General features: G+C 64.5%; 2 protein-coding genes across 2 annotated transcripts in view; both read left to right on the forward strand.

Moving 5' to 3' along the window:
- MCRIP2 (MAPK regulated corepressor interacting protein 2) overlaps positions 1-3,807 on the forward strand; it is a 4,275-nt gene extending 468 nt beyond the window's left edge. The window contains exons 2-3 of the mRNA XM_042783226.1: positions 3,472-3,573; positions 3,737-3,807. Of these exons, the coding sequence (XP_042639160.1) occupies positions 3,472-3,573; positions 3,737-3,807 (173 nt within the window). The remainder of the gene's footprint in view (positions 1-3,471; positions 3,574-3,736) is intronic.
- A 1,330-nt stretch (positions 3,808-5,137) lies between these two features.
- WDR90 (WD repeat domain 90) overlaps positions 5,138-16,194 on the forward strand; it is a 14,551-nt gene continuing 3,494 nt past the window's right edge. The window contains exons 1-30 of the mRNA XM_042783220.1: positions 5,138-5,243; positions 5,482-5,645; positions 5,780-5,956; positions 6,040-6,148; positions 6,289-6,459; positions 6,658-6,772; positions 6,866-6,933; positions 7,225-7,328; positions 7,402-7,615; positions 7,785-8,065; positions 9,505-9,615; positions 9,686-9,831; positions 9,935-9,992; positions 10,625-10,740; positions 10,883-11,029; positions 11,135-11,265; positions 11,660-11,776; positions 11,974-12,209; positions 12,316-12,455; positions 12,575-12,705; positions 12,841-12,971; positions 13,245-13,406; positions 13,556-13,684; positions 13,822-14,065; positions 14,264-14,401; positions 14,898-14,995; positions 15,130-15,232; positions 15,359-15,480; positions 15,558-15,717; positions 15,808-15,998. Coding sequence (XP_042639154.1) covers positions 5,138-5,243; positions 5,482-5,645; positions 5,780-5,956; positions 6,040-6,148; positions 6,289-6,459; positions 6,658-6,772; positions 6,866-6,933; positions 7,225-7,328; positions 7,402-7,615; positions 7,785-8,065; positions 9,505-9,615; positions 9,686-9,831; positions 9,935-9,992; positions 10,625-10,740; positions 10,883-11,029; positions 11,135-11,265; positions 11,660-11,776; positions 11,974-12,209; positions 12,316-12,455; positions 12,575-12,705; positions 12,841-12,971; positions 13,245-13,406; positions 13,556-13,684; positions 13,822-14,065; positions 14,264-14,401; positions 14,898-14,995; positions 15,130-15,232; positions 15,359-15,480; positions 15,558-15,717; positions 15,808-15,998 — 4,320 coding nt within the window. The remainder of the gene's footprint in view (positions 5,244-5,481; positions 5,646-5,779; positions 5,957-6,039; positions 6,149-6,288; positions 6,460-6,657; positions 6,773-6,865; positions 6,934-7,224; positions 7,329-7,401; positions 7,616-7,784; positions 8,066-9,504; positions 9,616-9,685; positions 9,832-9,934; positions 9,993-10,624; positions 10,741-10,882; positions 11,030-11,134; positions 11,266-11,659; positions 11,777-11,973; positions 12,210-12,315; positions 12,456-12,574; positions 12,706-12,840; positions 12,972-13,244; positions 13,407-13,555; positions 13,685-13,821; positions 14,066-14,263; positions 14,402-14,897; positions 14,996-15,129; positions 15,233-15,358; positions 15,481-15,557; positions 15,718-15,807; positions 15,999-16,194) is intronic.

Raw genomic sequence — 16,194 nt, forward strand, 5'->3', positions numbered from 1 at the left:
CGACCACGCCCCCGTGCCCAGCTCCGCAGAACAGCTCGCGCTCGGGCTGGACCCTAGCGGATCCAGGCTAGGGTCTGCGGGCGAAGAGGCAGACGCTCACCGGTCGACCGTGGGCGGACTGCACGCTTCCCTGCTGCTCCCCTGTGCAGCAGGCGGAGCTCAGGGTTTGAGGCGGGCTGCCCAAGGCTTGTCCTCCTGGGTGGAGCCAGTGGCTCAGGGCGCTGGCCCTCAAGGTCTCCTGGCCCTGCCGAGGCTGCCAGCCGACCTTGAGAGCTGAGGACAGGGGTGCACGTGTCTGCTGTGGCTGCCAAGCGCTGCCCTCTGGGCCCTTCACCGCGGGCACCTTGTGAACCTGCAGCTTGGGCTTGCCTGCGCCCCAGAGTGGGAGGCCACTGAGGTGCAGGCCTGACCAGTTTGGCCTCCTCGTGACCATGACCTGTGGTCAGACCCCATCTTGCTGAACCTTTCCCTTCATTGGCTCAGTTTCTGGGGCCTTTACTGGCACGTTTTCTGGATCTGCAGGTGCTTAAGCGCAGATGATACTGGTGGCAGATGAAGGGTCACCATGTGCCTGCTGAGTGCGTGATGGGGAGGGCACAGTGTGCCAAGGACAGACAGACGGCCTCCAGGAAGGACTCCACCCTCAGCCTGCCCCCTGCCCGCCCGCTTACCCACCCAGAGCTCACAGGGCCTGTTTAGCTCAGTTGCTGGCCTGAGATACCAGAGGTGGAGTGAGGGTGGGGGCCCTGAGCCTGGGATGGCCTATCAGATGTTTGTGGAGACTGGCTGAGTGCATTGGCCTGCTCTCAGGACCTCAGGGGCACATGGACGTTTGGGGCTGGATGCTAGTGGGGACCAGGCCAAAGAAGAGGGCAGTGGGGCTGGGGGGAGCTTCTCTGAGACCAGGCTGTATCGACACCAGCCTTGGTCCTCACAGCTGCCCTTAGCTTCCCAGTGAGGACACTGGCCCAGGGCACCTGTCCTTTCTGGTCACCTCAGCAAGGGAGTGGAGGGTGGGGCTCAGAGCTCACCAAGGGAGGGGTGGTGGGGTGCTGGCTGGGGACCTTTGTTCTGCCCTTCAGGCCACGTGGCACATGGGGACCATCCCACCTTCTTACCTGGGAAACCTGCCTTGCCTCTCTCTCTGGAGCCACTGCTGGGGGAGGGGTCAGAATGGAAACGACAGGCAAGATGCCAGCTGGTCTCAGTGGGAACCCCTAGGCCCCAATGGTTAAGTCTCTGTGGACATCACAGGCCCTGCGTCTCAATGGCTGGGGCGTGCATGGACACTAGACACGTGGCCAGCGTGGCAGCCGATCCTTCCTCCCACCTGAGGGCGGTGGGGGTGGCACTCCCCCTCCCCCAGCTGCGACCAAGTTAGATCTGGCTGGGTACTCTGCCTGTGGGTGGGGTTGGGGGGCTGCCCCCACCTGCAGCCTCTTCAGGTGCTTCTCCAACCACCTTCTGAAGCCGCCTCCCCACCCCTACAGACTTGCCTGGGATGCTTGGCTCACCATCCTGGCATGTTTCTGATTTCTAAACAGACGGGGCTCCCAGCTTCAGGCCGGGCTGGGGCCTGGTGCTGGCTGTGATGGCCAACAGGCCAGTGTAGGGCACTCTCCCCCAATGGGAGACTGGGAGGGTATGAGAAATTGGGGTGTCCTCAAATGCTGGGGACAGCAGGATCACATGGCCACTTGACTGGAGGACAGATGGGGGCACACAGGAAGGCCAGAGGCAGGGATGGGCCATGCAGGCCCCCAGGCCTGGGAGAGAGGTAGGGGAGGCAGGTTGGGGTGGGTTCTGTCTCCGTCTCTCTCTGGTACAGGCTGCTGTGCTGACAGGTGGGTGGGTGTCCACCTGGGGGAGCCTTGAAGGGGTTACATGAGACCAGCGTTCCTCCACAGGGGCACCCCAGAGCTGTGCCCTTTCCCCTACCGAGCGCTGCAGAGCCATCTTACAGAATGATGCCTGGGCCATTGAGGTGGGCAGGGTGGGCCAGGGCCCCTTCAGCCCTCACGTCCTCCACAGCCCCTGGCTGAGCCAACCTTCTGGTTTTCAGTCGGCTTCCCTGAGTTTTTGTTCTTGAGGGGCAGGTTCAAGGCTTTCAGACCCTCCTGCCTTCCGCATTGTGGGGCAGCTTGGACTCGGGCTGCTCTTGGGTGCGAGCCCCCACGCTGTGCCGGGAGGAGCCCTTGTCGTCCGCACAGTGAGGCCCTCCGCAGCCACCAGACCCCTGCCGGCCCCGGGGCACCTGAAGATGCTCCTCTCTGTTTTAGTGCCCCTCTCACCTGAGGAGGAACCCCGAGCAGTTTGCAGTCGCCCAGCGATGGGGGACCTGAGCGCAGGAAGGCGAGCCGGCCGCCCGGGGACCTCGAGGGCCTGGCGGAGCGGCACCCCGGAGCCCCGCTCCCGCCTCTCGCTGTAGGTGCGCCCGCTCCCTCCACGGCCCCTGCGTCCCAGCCTTGCTGTGCTGGCTCCTTCCGGCCCCGGCTGGCCGGGGAGGGTCTGCAGCCTCCTGGACGTCGTGTGCCCAGCACCCGGGGCCATCTCCTCACGTGGAGCTCCCTGAGCGTCCCCGTCCCCCCACCTTGTCTCAGGCCACCCCGCTCAGGGCCTCCCTGCCCCGGCATTCAGGATGCTGTTTGGCGCTCGTCCCCGTGAGGCCTGGGGGTGAGCTGGGGAAGGGCTGAGACCCTTGTCTGGGTCCTCCCTGCCACGCTGGGGGCATCTGTGAGGAGAACCTCCACTTCTGGGGAGGACCTGACGCAGAACAGGGCCCGGCGGGTGGCAGAGGAACGGAGGCCTGGTGGCGGCTCAGCCAGCTCCCAAGCTGCCGGAGGACCGGTGGTCAGTGAGGTGGAAGGCAGGTGGCAGTGCAGACACAGACCATCCTTGGGCAGAGAGCGGGGTGCCTGTGCCCTGCTGGGGGGCCAGGTGCCATGGAAGCACGAGCTGCTGTGGAGGTTTGGCCCCAGGCTGCAGGGTGGCTGGTTGCTCTGCTGCTCAGAGCATCACCTCGGCTAGGCCGGGGGCGTGGCAGGAGGCTTCTCAGAGCTCCACCAGGCAGTACCTGACCAGGGGACCCACGCCAACCTTCTCCCCCACAGCCCAGGGCCCAGGCTGGTGTTCAATCGGGTGAATGGCCGGCGGCCCCCTGCCACGTCCCCGTCCCTCGAAGGGGCCCAGGAGACCTACACACTGGCCCACGAGGAAAACGTCCGCTTTGTGTCCGAAGGTAGAGACGGGGGCAGAGGCAGTGACCGGGCCACCTGGCCCTCTCCTCACTGCAACCCGATGCCCCAGGGCCAGAGGGCTAGGCTTCTCTTTGGCTGTGCACCCCTGGTCCTGTGACCACTCAACTGCTGCCCATTCCCCGTGCTGGGCTGGAGTCCAGGGTGGCAGCCAGGCCCTGGGGCGGGAGTGAGGGTGGCAGGGGCTGGGCCTGGCCTCACTGCCCCCTTCCCACAGCCTGGCAGCAGGTGGAACAGCAGCTGGATGGTGGCCCAGCCGGTGAGAGGGGACCGAGGCCGGTGCAGTACCAGGAGAGGACTCCCAACCCCCGGCTACAGAGTGAGTACCTCTCCCTGCCTGCCATCCAGCGTGTGGAGACCTGGGGCAGGGGAGTCTTGAACAGGACCCGCTTTCTCCCAGTGCCTGCTACCCCCAGGGTCGGCCGAGGGATCAGCCTGGAGGGGACAGGCAGCACCACTACCCAGCCCTCTGCTTCCCTCAGACTTCGTGCCCATTGACCTGGACGAGTGGTGGGCGCAGCAGTTCCTGGCTAGAATCACCAACTGCTCCTAGCCACTTCCTTGAGGAACACCACCCATGCCGGGCCTGGCCCCGCCCCTGTGGGCCCATGGCCAGAAGAGGACCATGGTTCCCCCGTCCAGCCAAGGCGGCAGGCCTTGCTTCGCTGGGCATGGCTAGGTGCCGGCCACACCTGAAGTGCCAGCATTTGGACTTTTGCACCTTTGGTTCTTTTGGCCCACCTGTCCCAGGCAGCCAGGTACACGGGCTGAACGTGTGTGCTGACCTCAATCCTGCCACTGTGCCAGCCCCTGGGGCTGGGGGAGGAGCTCCAGCCAATAAAGTCAAGAAACCGCCTTTCTGAGTGGCTTTTATCTGGTGTGTGTGGACTGGGGGCTCAGCTTCCCCTGTGAGCCCCTCACAGTGCCACTGGCACCCCTGAGCCAGTCGAGGCTGCAGGTCGGCCGTGCTCTGGCCCTCACCTGCCCCCCAGCTGCCAGCCCGGTACAGGGGCCAGGCCCCAGGGCTGGTTCTCGGTGCTGGGCCAACTGACCTCCCCTTTCCTCTCCCTGTTGGCTTTGAGCGTGTGGCCAGTCAGGCCGAACAAGGTTAAGTAACAGCCCTGGACCTGGGGTACCTACCCCCAAGGATTGGGGCCCAGTCTGAAATGCCTAGGTGCTGGACACTGGACAGACATCCCTGAAGTCTTTGGCGGAATGTGTGTGAGAGAGAGTAGGGGAGCCCCCTCCCCGGCCCTGGTGAACACCTGAATGGCTTTGCCTCCTTGGCCGTGGTGGGGCCAGTGTGGATACTCCTTGGGTGGGGTCTAGCCTCAGCCCTGCCAAAGGGCTAAGGGTAAAGTGCGGCCCGCTAACACAATTTGGGGGGCGAGTCTCATTCCTGATTACATTTGGGGACCCCCCGCCCCTGCCTCAGGGAGCAACTGTGCACGAAGGGGCTGGAGCAGGCAGGACCGGGGTCGGTGGGGACTCGGGAGGCGCTGACCGGGAGGAGATTGCTCCGGAACTGGAAAGGGGATCCCAGAGCAGCGGTGCCATCCCGCGCATGGCGGCCGGCGAGGGGCGAGGGGCGAGGGGCAGGGCTCGTCTCGCCCGAAGAGATGCTAGCTCAAACTTCCCAAAAGCCCGAAGGCTGGGAAGCGGGTGCCCGGGACGACCCTCCGGCAGCACAACCCCAGGGCCCGATTTCCGTGCCGGGCACGCCGGGAGCGCGTCCCCGCCAGCGCGGTCACGTGGGCCCTGGGCGTCACCATGGCTGCGGAAGTGGTGCAACGTCGTTGCTAGCGGCCGTTGCTAGGCGCCGTGCTGCGTGCCCTGCGAGGGGAGCGCGGGTGGCGAGGCGGGAAGCTTGATTCGCAGGCGCCATGGCTCGAGGTAGCCGTGCTGGGTGGCCCGGGCGGGGTCGCGTGGGCGGCGAGCGGTCGGGGTGGCGTGGACGGTCCCGCGCAGCCCTGGAGGCGGCGGCCGGGGGTGGGCAGAGGCCTGAGCGTGGGCCCCGGTGCGCGTCGGTGGTGGAGGCGGGCTTCCTGCCGCGCGGGGCTGCGTGCTGAGCTCCTGCTGTTAGTTTGGTTGTCGGTGGTGACATGGGGAAGAGCCCTTGGGCCTCCAGCAGGGGTCCTGGTGGGACCGCGAGGTCCCCGCACTGGCCCCAGCCCAGGCCCCGCCGTGGGTCCGTGGGTCGCTGAGATCCCCACTCTGCTTCTCCCAGCCCAGGACCTCAGGATCGTGGGCCCCCAGTCCTCAGAGCCTCGCCCAACCTCTGTTTCCTCCCGACGCCCAGTGTGGCAGCAGCCGTTCCTGAACGTCTTCAGACACTTCAAGGTGGATGAGTGGAAGCGATCGTCCAAGGAGGGCGATGTGGCCTCTGTGATGGTGTGTGGGTCCTTCCCCTCCAGCTAGGACATGCCCCGTGCCACCAGAGGGCCCCAGCCCGGGGTCACCAGGTGCAGGGGGCACCTCTCTTGGGTGCTGATCTGCTGGTGAGCGTGGCGCCCATCTCTCTCCAGGATAAGACGCTGAAGAGCGCCGTGTACCGTATCCGGGGATCTGTGTCCGCTGGCAACTATATCCAGCTCCCCAAAACCAGCACCCAGTCCCTGGGGCTGACTGGGCGCTACCTGTATGTGCTTTTCCGGCCCCTGCCCACCAAGCATTTCATCATCCACCTGGACGTGTCCACTGAGGTGTGGCCCAGGGTGGGGCAGCGTGAGGCCCCCATACACGTGTCGTCCCGATCTCATCATGGTTATGCCTTGTCCTCCCACAGGACAGCCAGGTTGTCCGCATGTCTTTCTCCAACCTCTTCAAGGAGTTCAAGTCCACAGCTACGTGGCTTCAGTTCCCCTTTATCTGGGAGGCCCGGCTGTCCAGGCCAGGTGACACAGAGAAGGGGCAGTTGTCTGGAAAGGGCAGAAGGGGCGGTGTGACCCCAGGAGGGGTCAGCCACCCTGGAGGGTGCCGTGGGCTGAGGGGCTGTTCCATGGAGCGGGGAACCCTGATGGGGCACCATCCACAGACCAGGCAGGCGCAGCGCCCCCCGGCACCCGCTGGACCTGCCTACAGCTAGACCTGCAGGCCATCCTGCTCACGTACCTGAACCGGTGCTACAGGCACCTCAGGAGCGTCCGGCTGTGTGCCAGCCTGCTAGTCCGTAACCTGTACACCAGCGACCTGTGCTTTGACCCCGGTGAGGCCCGCCCATACCCCACTCCCTTCCCTGCCCCCAGGAGGGGCCAGTTCTGGGGTTGGGCTGCCTTTGGAGGCACCATAGATGCACGTACCGCCCAGCTCTTGCACCCCCTGGGGGAGGTGGGTGACACCCTGGCTGGCCCTGGGAGGAGTGATGGATGGACTTGCCTTGACTGGAGCACCCTGCTCCCCATAGCTGTAACTGTGACTGAGGCCCGGCGTGACAAGCTGGCTGTCACTCCCATGCCCCGAGAAATGGCATTCCCGGTGCCGAAAGGAGACCGCTGGCACGACCACTACGTCCATATCCGGTGAGGGGCTCCACCTGTCCTGGGGACCTCTGGAAGGTGGGAGGGGCGGTGGTCCCCTCGCTCTGGGCGCTGACTCCCTTCTGCCCTGCTGAGGTTTCCAAGTGACAGCCTGGAAGCACCCCGTGAGCTGGGTTGGAAGAGCTGCTCCCCTCCTGAGGCAGGTGGGCCTGGGTTCGGCAGGAGACAGGGCGGGGAGAGCTTGGCCTGCCTGGGGAGGGGAGGGACATCGGTGTGCATCTGCTGCTGGGTGGGCTAGGGCTGCCGGCTGCTTGGGCACTGGGGTCGAAAGCTAGTGCCAGTTCTGAGGTCCCAGAGGTCAGTGTGTAGTACACGTGGGTGGTGTGTCAGCCTCGGGCAGGTGGTGGGTGGCAGCTCACGGCTGTGTGGTCCCAGCACAGCCACGTTCTTAGCACGTCTGCTTGGGGTTCCCCGCTGCCCCTGCACCACTGCAGGCCTCCCGGGGCCTGGGCTGCAGCTTCATCCACGTGTGGTGGCTGGCGGCAGAACCCTACAGGACGGCATATCTGCCCTGGTCCAGACGTCCAGCCTCACAGCCGTGAGTGCCCTACACCCTTGGGGCTGGGCTGGGTGCAGGGCCCCAGGGACCTGATGGATCCTGTCCCCTGCAGTCCCGCCGGGCCCCCTTGGTGCCTGCGCCCCTCCCAGAGGTCAGCTTGTCCTGTGAGCGCCTGGGGGCCTTGGCCCGCGTGGGGGCCGGCGACAGCATCCACGTATTTGCCTGCACACCAGCCACGGCGCCTGCAGCACAGGACGATATTGGCGTTCGGGAGGTGCGTGTGTCTAGGCAGCTGTGGGCCTCGCTGCATTGGGCCCAGGGCGCTGGTACCATGTGGGGAGCATATGGCCAGGGGAGTAGTGTCTGGGACTCAGGGAACGGCTGCAGGTCCTGCTTTGAGTGAAGGGTGCTGGAGGCGGGGCCAACCAGGCTCACCCTGAGCACCCCAGAGTGGAGGCTGAGGGGCCCTGATGCCTCCTCCCTCCCTCCATTCAGACCGCCAGCAGCAAGCAGGGCAGACAGGCGGCTCGGAGCAAGAACCTCCCTCTCCCAAGAGTAAGGATGCAGCCTGTGCACTGCCCCCAGCTCTCAGTCCCACTCCAGCCCCTGGGAGCCTGGTCTCCTGCCACATGGTGGGCACCCACTCGGGAGGGGGCGGGGACAGGCTGTGCCCTGTGGGGCTCTCACCAGGGGCCTGCCGGTTCCAGAGCTTCCTCCCGGACCCGATTCTGAGGCTGAAGGGTGCCATCGGCTTCGGGGGCCACAGCAGCAGATGGGTGAGGTGCCTAGGGGCTCAGAGCCCATGAATGTTGCAGTCTCATCACCCCTGCAGACCCTGGCAGCTTTCTGCAGCCCTCAGATGCCCAGCCCACCAGCCCTGCTCAGGCACACGCACAGCTCACTGCCCAGGCGTGTTGGCTTTCAGACTCACGTGTCATTGCGTGTGGCAGATGCTACCCTAATCCCTGGAACTTCCGGGAAATTGAGAGCTCTCAGCCCACATCTTTAATGCTTGGCCACATGTTGCTCAGCCATGCTGCTACTTCACACGTGTGGCTGGAGTATAAACGTGTGTATGAACGTGCGTGGCTGGGGCATGAACCTGTGGCTGGAGTATAGATGTGTATGGCCAGTGTGTAAATGTGTCACTGGAGTGTAACCCTGTCTGGTGGCTCCCTGAGAGGCTGAGACACAGAGCGTTCATTGGCAGGTGCGTCTTCCTCTTGTCCCCACGGGCAGCTGCTCCCAGATCTGTCAGGCCCTCTGGGTGCTGGCTCTCTCTAGGGGAGCCCTTTGATCTTTTGCAACCTGAACCCCAGAGTGTTCTGATTGGAGGCAGGGCTTAGAAGAAGGGATTGTGTGTGTGTCCGTGTGTGTATATGTATTGTATATACGTATCATGCACATTCACATGTGCCCATGTGCGTACATGCACGTGTGTATGCCTGCATATACGTGTGCTTGTGTGCATGCATATTCACCTACATGTGTACATATGTCTGCACATGTGTATGCATCTGTGTATATGCATGTGGATGCGTTTACACAGCTGTGTGTACGTGTGTCTGCATGTGTGCCCACATCTGTACATGTGTATATGCATCTCCACATGTGCACACGTGTATCTGCACACACCTGTGCACAAGTATACACACCTGTGTGCAGTTGTTTGTGGATGTGTATGTATGTGCCTGAGTATGTGCACGTGTGTATAAATGCTTGTGTGTACAAATGCTTATACATGTTTATGTTTGCATGCATGTATGTACTGTGTTTATGCCTTTGTGTGTTCACATGTTTACACATTTGTGTGCACTTGTGTGTGTGCATGTGTGCACATGTTTATGCACGTTATATGTAGGCACACATCTACACATATGTTTTTGTATATGCATCTCTGTGTGTATGTGTATATGTGCTTCTGTATATGTACATGTGCACACGTGTGCCTGTGCGCATGTGTACACGTCACATTTGTGCGCACACATCTGCATACGTGTGTGTGCATCTGCGGGTGTACATGTGTGTGCATGTGTTTTAGCTGTTTGGTTGACTCATAGATTTTGCTGTATGTCACACGAGGTACGTGTGTCCCTCCCGCCTGAGGTGACCAACTGCTTGTGTGTGTGGGGGGGGCTGTGGCGTCAGCACAAGGCTGATGGGCAGCCAGGAGGGACGAGGTGTGCCCTGACCTCTGCCCTGGCCCCACTGCCAGGCCCTGTGGACCAAGGACGGGGCCTCTGTTGTGTACCCCTGCCATGCAGTCGTTGTCGTCCTACACATCAGCACAGGCGAGCAGCGCTTCTTCCTGGGCCACACAGACAAGGTGGGCGCCGCCCCTGCTGGGGAGCCGGGCCTGGCCCCGGGCCCTGCCTGATACACAGCTGTCTGCTCAGGTGTCCGCCCTGGCTCTGGACGGGAGCAACTTGCTGCTAGCTTCGGCGCAGGCACAGCCTCCGAGCCTGGTGTGGCTGTGGGACTTCAGGACGGGGGGCTGCCTGTCCATGTTTCAGAGCCCACTCCACTCTGTCTGCTCCCTCAGGTGGGCGGGGCTGGGGGCGCCATGGGGGCGGAGCGACTTCCTGCTCTCTGCTGGGGGCAGCCCTGGCACTGAGCCCTGAGTGCCCCTGCCCTTCACCCTGCAGCTTTTCTGACAGTGGGGCGGTTCTCTGCGGGGTCGGCAAGGATGGCCACGGGAGGACGGTAAGGGCTGCCCGGGGGTGGGGAAGTAGGGAGGCAGCCTGGAGCCACATTTTATCTTCTGCGGTTTGTCCCTGTCTGAGAGTGTGTTCCTTGTTAAAAAAAAAAGCCCAGACCGTTCACGGCAGCTCCCCCACCCTCCCCTCTGCGCGACCCGGCTCCCCGCCGGGATGCAGGTGCTGCGAGGCACCTCCGAGGGCTGATGTTGGACCCTGTGGCGCCTTCACTCTTTACTTGAGGGCACTGCTCTGGGTCAGCGTTTAAATGCCCCTTTGGTGTCCTGGTGGCAGCTCTTCCTTCCCCCCAGTTAAAGGGGGACGTTTTTGCATGTCCGTGTCTGTTGTTGAAGCTAAACATATGCACCCCTCGCTCTTAACTGCCTGCGTCCGCAGGGGTCTGTTTTTGTTTCTGTAAACACTGCTGGCACGCCCCCTAGTGCTGGCCCTGACGTGCAGGCACCTTTACAGCCTGATCCCCAGGAGCAGGCTGGCCAAGGCCCAGGAGAGTGCATCCCACTGCATGGGGCCGAGCTCCCCGGGGCCTCCGCAGCGGCCCTCGGGGGTGGGCTGGGTGGCCCCAGGACACTAGGGTGGGGCCAGGTGCAGTCCCACTGGGACTTACTCACTCTGTTGCAGATGGTGGTGGCCTGGGGCACCAGCCAGGCGAGCCTTGGGGGTGAGGTCATCATTCTCGCAAAGGCTCACACCGACGTGGACGTCCAGTCCTGGGCGGTCGCCTCTGATGACACCAGGTGATGCAGCCGCCCGCCCACACTGCCCACTGCCCAGCTGGGCCCAGTCCTGGCTAGGGGCTGTCTGGCACAGCCCTCGTCCGGAGGCAGGTCTCCCTGTGGGCACCTCAGGGCAGGTGCTGAGCCCTCGGCTCCCTCGCAGGATGGCATCGTGTGGGCGAGGCAGCGTGAGGCTGTGGAGGCTGCGGGCTGGGGCCCTGCGCTCCTGCCCGGTCGACCTGGGGGAGCATCACGCGCTGCACTTCACTGACCTTGCCTTCGAGCGCGGCCAGGACGGGCCGCACACACTGTGAGTCGCCGCTCTGGCCAGCCCCTCCCATCCCTGTGCACCCCAGCTTCCCCCACACCTGTCCCGCATCTCCCACGCCACGGTCCCCTTGTCATCCCCGAGCAGCTACGTGTGCAGCCGGAGCGGCCACATCCTCGAGGTGGACGTCCAGCACGTGGCCGTGCGGCACGCACGCCGCCTGCTGCCCATGCAGCCCCCCAGCGGCTCCCACACACAGAAGCCCACCTTCACCTCGGGTAGGTGGGCACCAGCCCCGCAGCAGGACATCAGGGTCAGTGGCCTCCCCAGCCTTGGTGTCACTCCTCCCACGTGGGTGGGGTCATCTGGTGAACCCTCTCGGGGCAGAGCGGCCTCTCCCGGCCCTGTCCGTGGCTTCCCATTGGCCAAGGCCTAGACTCTCTTCTCTGTCCAGTGGCCTGTGCTGTGCCCCACTCATTGGCTCATTGGTGCCCTGACTGCAGTGGGGTGGCAAGTTACCATGTTGGGTGGCAGGTCAACCTGTCATCAACCCTCGTGACACCTTGCATTGGCGGCCCCACCCCTGTAGCACAGGGCTGCTGCCACCCTACCTGGGGCCCCTGGGGTCCGTTTGGTGTCACCCCATTATGGTGACGTTGGCCCTTTGTGTAGGCCCTGGTGTTGCCATCAGCAGCCTCAGTGTGTCTGCGACCATGTGTGCTGTGGGCTCTGAGGACTGCTACCTGCGTCTCTGGCCCCTGGACTTCCGTGCCGTACTCCTGGAAGCAGGTGAGGACCGAGGGCTCCCGAGGGCAGGAGGGGCGGCAGGGGCTGTCTTCAGCTGCTATGTGGGGCCAGGTGGGCAGGGTTTGCCCTGGGAACCAGGGCTTTTTCGGGAGAAGAGGATGGCTGCATGGGGAGTCGTGGGGGGGGGGCTCTGTGCCCACTGACTGTCAGCCGGGTGGTCACACGTCCTCTGTCTGCAGAGCATGAGGGCCCAGTCAGCTCGGTCCGTGTCAGCCCTGATGGTCTGCGTGTGCTGTCCACCACCACCACGGGTCACCTTGGGCTCCTGGACGTGGCGTCCCATGAATACCACGTGCTGGCTCGCTCACACACCGCCTCTGTGCTGGCCTGTGCCGTGGAGCCGGGCAGCAGGCAGCTTGCCACCGTGGCCCGGGACAACACTGTCTGCATCTGGGACCTGGTGACCCTGCGGCAGGTGGGGTGTGGCTGCAGGGGGCTGTGTGGGAATCGCTGGCGGCAGTCCCTCAACCTGCCCGTGTGGGTGTCCGGGCCTGCCCTTCACCGGGTCCTCCCTCCCCTAGCTGTACGACCTCAGGCCCTCTGACCAGGCCCCGTGTGCAGTGGCCTTTCACCCCACACGGCACATCCTGTTCTGTGGCTTCTGCGGAGGCACTGTGCGGGCTTTCAGCCTGGTGGCCTCAGACGCACTGATGGAGCACAGGTGGGCAGGGCCGCCCAGGAGGAAGGGGGCTGCGCTGGCTTTGTGGGGTGATGAATGGGGCGGGGCTGTCGCCAGTGTTGTAGCCCTGCCCAAAGCCCCACCCCACCCCACGTGTGCAGGCGACACAGAGGAGCAGTGACGGGCCTGGCTGTCACCCCCGATGGAAGCTTCCTGTTCAGTGCCTGCTCTCAGGGCACCCTGGCCCAGTATGACTGTGCAGCACCCCGGTGCTCCGTCCTCCGTGTGGCAGGTCAGCGCCCCAAGTCTAGCATCTCTGCCCACCCCCTTGCCTCCTGAGCACCCCCGCACGGGTCAGGAAAACATGCCTTTAGAGACAAGGATGAGTGTCCTGCCCGGCTGACCCCTGGCCCCCGTGCTGCCCCAGGGAACATGGTATGCCAGGACACTGGGCCAAGCCCCAGCACCCTGGCAGTGAGCAGAGACAGCTGCCTGCTGGCCTTCGTGGGTCCCTCCAAGTACACAGTGACTGTTGTCGGCACAGCCTCCCTAGACGAGGTGAGTAGCTGGGGCCTCCTGTCTGCCTGGGTGGGGCCAGCTGTCTGCCTGTCTGTCGGGGTGGGGCCAGCTGTCTGAATGATTTACCACAAAGCCCCATGGGGTTCCCACTAGGGCTCACTTTGGTGACACCTGGCTGCAGGGGCCCTAGGGGCAGGGAGCACACCATCTCCAGGGTGAGGGCTGGCCTCAGGGCTGGGGACTGGTTTCCCAGCCTCGAGGCCAGTCTCTCATGCCGGGCTTGTGGGCACGGGCACTCTGCCATTTCCCCAGCTTCTGCGGGTGGATGTCAGTGCCCTGGACCCAGCTGGCAGGCACCGGGACTCGGCTGTGGCTGTCTGCTTTGGGCCTCTGCCCACTGGCCACCTACTGGTGTCCACCTTATCCTCCAAAGTCCTGGTACTGGATGCTGCATCAGGGCGTACCGTCCAGGAGGTGAGCCCCGGGATGCCAGCACCATCACCCCAGACCGCTGCTGTGCCCGGGAGGTGACTGCTGAGAAGGACACTTCGGGCTGGGTGGGAGCTGGGTCTTCTGTCCCGGCCCCTCAGCCTTGCCTCTCCCACCCCAATGGTCCTCCCCAGCTGTCCGGCGTCCACCCTGTGGCCTGCTCCTCCCTGGCTCTCAGCGAGGATGCCCGCCTCCTGGTGACGGCTGGTGACCGGGCCATCAAGGTGTGGGACTCCCCAGCACAGGCGTACCCTGGCTGCCAGGTGTGTGCTGAGTGGGATGGCATGGGCCTGGCGCCGATCTCGTGGTGTGTGGAGGCCTAAGGCTCTGAGGGCCTCTCTCGCTGGGGCCTCTGCCTGCTCGAGCCCCAGGTCCCCGTGTGTCGTGACGCCCACCCCAGGTATTCATCGGACACTCGGAGCCTGTGCAAAGCGTGGCCTTCACCCCTGACCAACGGCAGGTCCTCAGTGTGGGGGATACCGTTTTTCTCTGGGACATTCTGGCCTACCCTGAAAGGACGCCCTGGGGCAGGCAAGTGTCCGCCCTCATCCCCTGCCCACCTGCCACGTGGCACCTTCTCAACCCCATGTCTCGTTTCTGCAGTGCCCAGGGCTCGGCCAAGACTCCCCCAGCCGGGGAGGTGGGTGAGTGGTTCATCGAGGGGCAGGCATCACAGCTTAAGGTGGGGTGTTTGGGATGTCAGCACCAGTCCCTCTCATGTCTGGGGGTCTGTCCACACTCTCATCTGTCCTGACTGTCTACAGGGGCTAGTTCCCTCTCCCCACTCCCCACAGAGCCAAGGCCATATCCCCAAGGGCTGCCCACATCTTCTCTGTCCGCAGGGCTGGGTACAGGACAGCAGGAAGAGGAGGCGGCCTCTGGGGCCTGTGGGCTCCCCCGGCGCCAGGTGCCCATGCCATTGTCCCAGGCCTCCCCACCCCAGTTGGCCATCAGCCCCACACCCGCTGAGGGCAGTGACGGTGAGGGGCAGGGGCCCGGGAACACCTGTCAGCCCGGGTCCTGGTAGCCTGTGGGGGACTGTGATGGGGGACGGGGGGATGGCTGCATGTAGGCACTGCTCTGACCCCTTGGTGTTCCTCCAGGCACGTCCTCAGTGTCAGATGATGAAGGACCCAGGGGGGGGGCCCTTCCTGTGCTGGTCGAGAGGGGAGCTGGAGGGGTTGGGCCGAGGGGTGCCACAGGGGACCCCTGGTGGCTCGACCAGCCTGCCCACCTCCACAGCTGGCCCGGTAAGACCAGGATGACGGGTGGGGTGGGGCAGCCAGTCCCTGGCATGGGCCTGAAGCTCCCAGAAGTCTGAGGGTGCCTGGCAGGGGAAGGTGGTGCAGGGAGGCGCGTCTGCATCTGGACCAGGCAGCAGTGCACACATCCCGCTTCCGGGGTGCTCCCCTTAGGGCAGTGAGGGTCCCCAAGGAGTTGCCCAGGGAGGCTGATGCCCACCCCTCCCTCTGGCAGGTGCCAGCAGCCCCAGGGACACCATGGCCCCCACTGCCACCCGCCCTGACTGCTACAGGCACTTTGTGCCACGTTTCAAGACCTCCTGCCTGCCCCAGGTGGGCTGCAAGTGGGGGCTTGGGGCATCCCTCCGTCACCCCGGGTCCCACCTGCTCCCCACCGTCACCCTGACTGGTCGGACATGACCCTGCAGTGGTGTGACCCTGAGGGGGTCTGGGTCTTGTGCAAACAGAGTGCTGCTTTCCCTCCGGCTGGCTGCGAGCGGCTGCGTCTGAAGGCTGTCGTGGGCTACAGCGGGAATGGGCGGGCCAACATGGTGTGGAGGCCGGACACAGGTGGGGCCGCAGGCAGGGGCTCCGGGCCTGCCCACTCCTTGGGCCTTCCCGGAGCAGGAATTCTGAGGGGTGTGGCCAGGGGGCAGGAAGGTGCCTCGGCCGCTCCTGACACCCTTGGCCCCTCAGGCTTCTTTGCGTACACGTGTGGCAGCCTGGTGGTGGTGGAGGACCTGCACTCTGGCTCCCAGCAGCACTGGCTTGGCCACCCTGAGGAGGTCTCCACACTGGCCCTCAGCCACGATGCCCAGGTGCCCTGCTTAGCCCCAGACAGAGCCAGGTGGGCCGCTGGCCACGCCTACCTGCTGACGCGCCTGCCATCTGCTAGGCTCTGGCCTCGACCTCGGGCTGCAGCAGCAAGTCTGCCCGCTGCCAGATCCGCGTATGGGACGTGTGCACGGGCGCCTGTCGGAGGCTCATCTTCTACCACGACTCTGCTGTCCAGGCCCTGGCCTTCTCGCCAGACGACAGACTCCTCGCCACAGTGGGTCAGTTGGGGTGGGTGGGTGGGCCTGGGGACCGGCTCCAGGGGGCTGGCCCCACGGTGATGTGGCTGTCTGCCCTCGGCACTCCCCCAGGTGACTACAGCGACCGCACCCTAGCCCTGTGGAGCACGGCCACCTACGAGCTCGTGACCTCCACCCGCCTCCTGGAACCAGTGCACAGTGTGGCCTTCGGCCCTGGGGAGGCCACCAAGCTTGCCTGTGTGGGCCAGGGTGCCATCACCTTCTGGTTCCTACAGCAGCATGGGGCAGACATCCACCTCCAGGTGCCCTCTGGGTGCAGGTGGGGGGCAGACGTCCACCTCTGGGTGCCCTGGTGCAGGTGGGGGGGCAGACATCCACCTCTGGGTGCCCTGGGTACAGGTGGGGGGTAGACGTCCACCTCTGGGTGCAGGTGGGGGGTAGACGTCCACCTCTGGGTGCCCTGGTGCAGGTGGGGGGGCAGACATCCACCTCCGGGTG

Source organism: Orycteropus afer, unplaced genomic scaffold (assembly GCF_000298275.1).
Source record: "Orycteropus afer afer isolate SDZICR_OR568_19922 unplaced genomic scaffold, OryAfe1.0 scaffold00751, whole genome shotgun sequence".
In the NCBI taxonomy this organism is placed as follows: domain Eukaryota; kingdom Metazoa; phylum Chordata; class Mammalia; order Tubulidentata; family Orycteropodidae; genus Orycteropus; species Orycteropus afer.